Source organism: Cryptosporidium hominis (genome assembly GCF_000006425.1).
Source record: "Cryptosporidium hominis TU502 chromosome 1 CHRO011031, whole genome shotgun sequence".
NCBI lineage: Eukaryota > Apicomplexa > Conoidasida > Eucoccidiorida > Cryptosporidiidae > Cryptosporidium > Cryptosporidium hominis.
This window is the reverse complement of record NW_666691.1, coordinates 398-2069: the sequence shown is the minus strand read 5'-3', so window position 1 is coordinate 2069 and position 1672 is coordinate 398. Positions and strand designations below refer to the sequence as shown.

Below are 1672 nucleotides of genomic sequence, written 5' to 3'. Positions count from 1 at the left end.
GCTGCGGATATCAACTATAGTCCTCGTAATTCGTTTTTTCAAAAATGTAGGTACGTAGNNTCATCATCCATCNTTCATCTATAGTAATCAATCTGTCGGCAGAGATGTCTCAGCATCATCATNATTTCTTCAGCAGTGTGTANTATGTATTATTTAACAGCTCGTCATTATTTCTCTGAGCTATCAANNTGAGGAGTAGACGATGAGACATCTACTACATACCTATATATCATGTACCTCAATCTCTATTTCTTTCTGGGTAGAAAGAAATTTCATCATTAAGCGTTTTCTCGATTTCATCTCTTTTNNTATTTTCTTCATTAACAATTTCTTGTAGATATTTAAGTTGTTCAATTGTTTCACCTTTAATCTTTGTAGATAATTCCTCAAGAGAAAGATCACCGTTATGATAATCCTTGTATATTGAGCCAGACATTTGCAAATTTAAAGTTTGATTGTTTTGCATGGTTCTTAACATCATTTGAGAAGCTTTTTTCTCTTGAATAATTTTTTGTTTCCCTTCATTTTCTATTTCACGTATTTTTTCTTCATAAGTTAGCTTTAATTGTTCTATTTTCTTTTCACAATCTTCTTCTATAGTTTTGATTCGATTCTCATAGTTTGCTCTTTCAATTGCTTGTTCTTCCTTAGTTCTTACCAATTGTCTCACACAGTATTCCAAAGAATGCCTTACTTTAGTAGTAAAATTCTCAATTTCATCAGGTAGGTTAATTTTATTAATTTCAGATAATTTATCATTTAAGCCTTCAAAAAAGTTATCAATACTTTGGACAAGTTTTACAGTTCTTTCATCCATATCCATAACTTCGTTGAATCTTTGAATTCGATCGTAATATACTCCTTCATCTCCTTTAAAATACCTTACTCCTTCAGTTGGAACTTCTGAGAGCTTATTTGGAACTTTTGAATCATTTTCAAAGAGCCTAATTTGAGTCTTAGGAGATAGTTGAAGACTACCACCCACAATTAAAGTTTTTATTGACGAATCTCCCATTAGGAATTCTGCGATGTGTTTGGACGGCGGAGGGATAAATTCAAAGGAAGACTCATTCTTGAATGCGCAATGATAAAGAAAAAAGAAAATAATCACTGAGTTATATGCAGAACAAAGCTTATCATTCTTAATTCCTTCTTCATCAATCAATTTGGAATAGTCAATACTCAAAGTTCTAAAAATAGTTTCAATCTTTCTCCATGAATCAGATAAAGCATCAATCTCAGTCTTTGTATTATTTAGGCTAGGCCAAACAATAAAACAAAACTTTAAAAGCACTGTTCCATCCGAAAAACTTTTCCAATTTAATTCCTCACCCAATAAACTGCTCCCCCAAGCTAATAATTCTTTTTTCCCAATCTGTATCAATTTTCTTCCTTCTGGCATGATCTATCGAATCCAATAAATGTTAAAAATTCTTAAATCATTACTAGCTCTTTTAATTAATTAATTAATGTGTGTTTTTTTTTGTAAATCTATTATCTAAGAAAATTCTTGCAATAATTAAAATAAAAATTATACACGTCATTAACAACTTGCATGTTCCCGCCTAAAAACCATGTGGCCAATGCATGCAATACCGGTACTTAAAGAGTGATTTGCAAAGCTTGCAAATGAATACATGTAAATAGGCATAATTGTCTGCATGTATTTAGG

The 1672-nt window shown here is 31.3% G+C and overlaps 1 protein-coding gene across 1 annotated transcript; it reads right to left on the bottom strand.

Moving 5' to 3' along the window:
* Positions 1-238: 238 nt before the first annotated feature.
* Positions 239-1402, bottom strand: Chro.10086 (hypothetical protein). Its single annotated transcript, XM_660021.1, has 1 exon — positions 239-1402. One exon carries the CDS (start codon positions 1400-1402, stop codon positions 239-241), a length of 1164 nt encoding a protein of 387 aa, XP_665113.1.
* Positions 1403-1672: the final 270 nt, after the last annotated feature.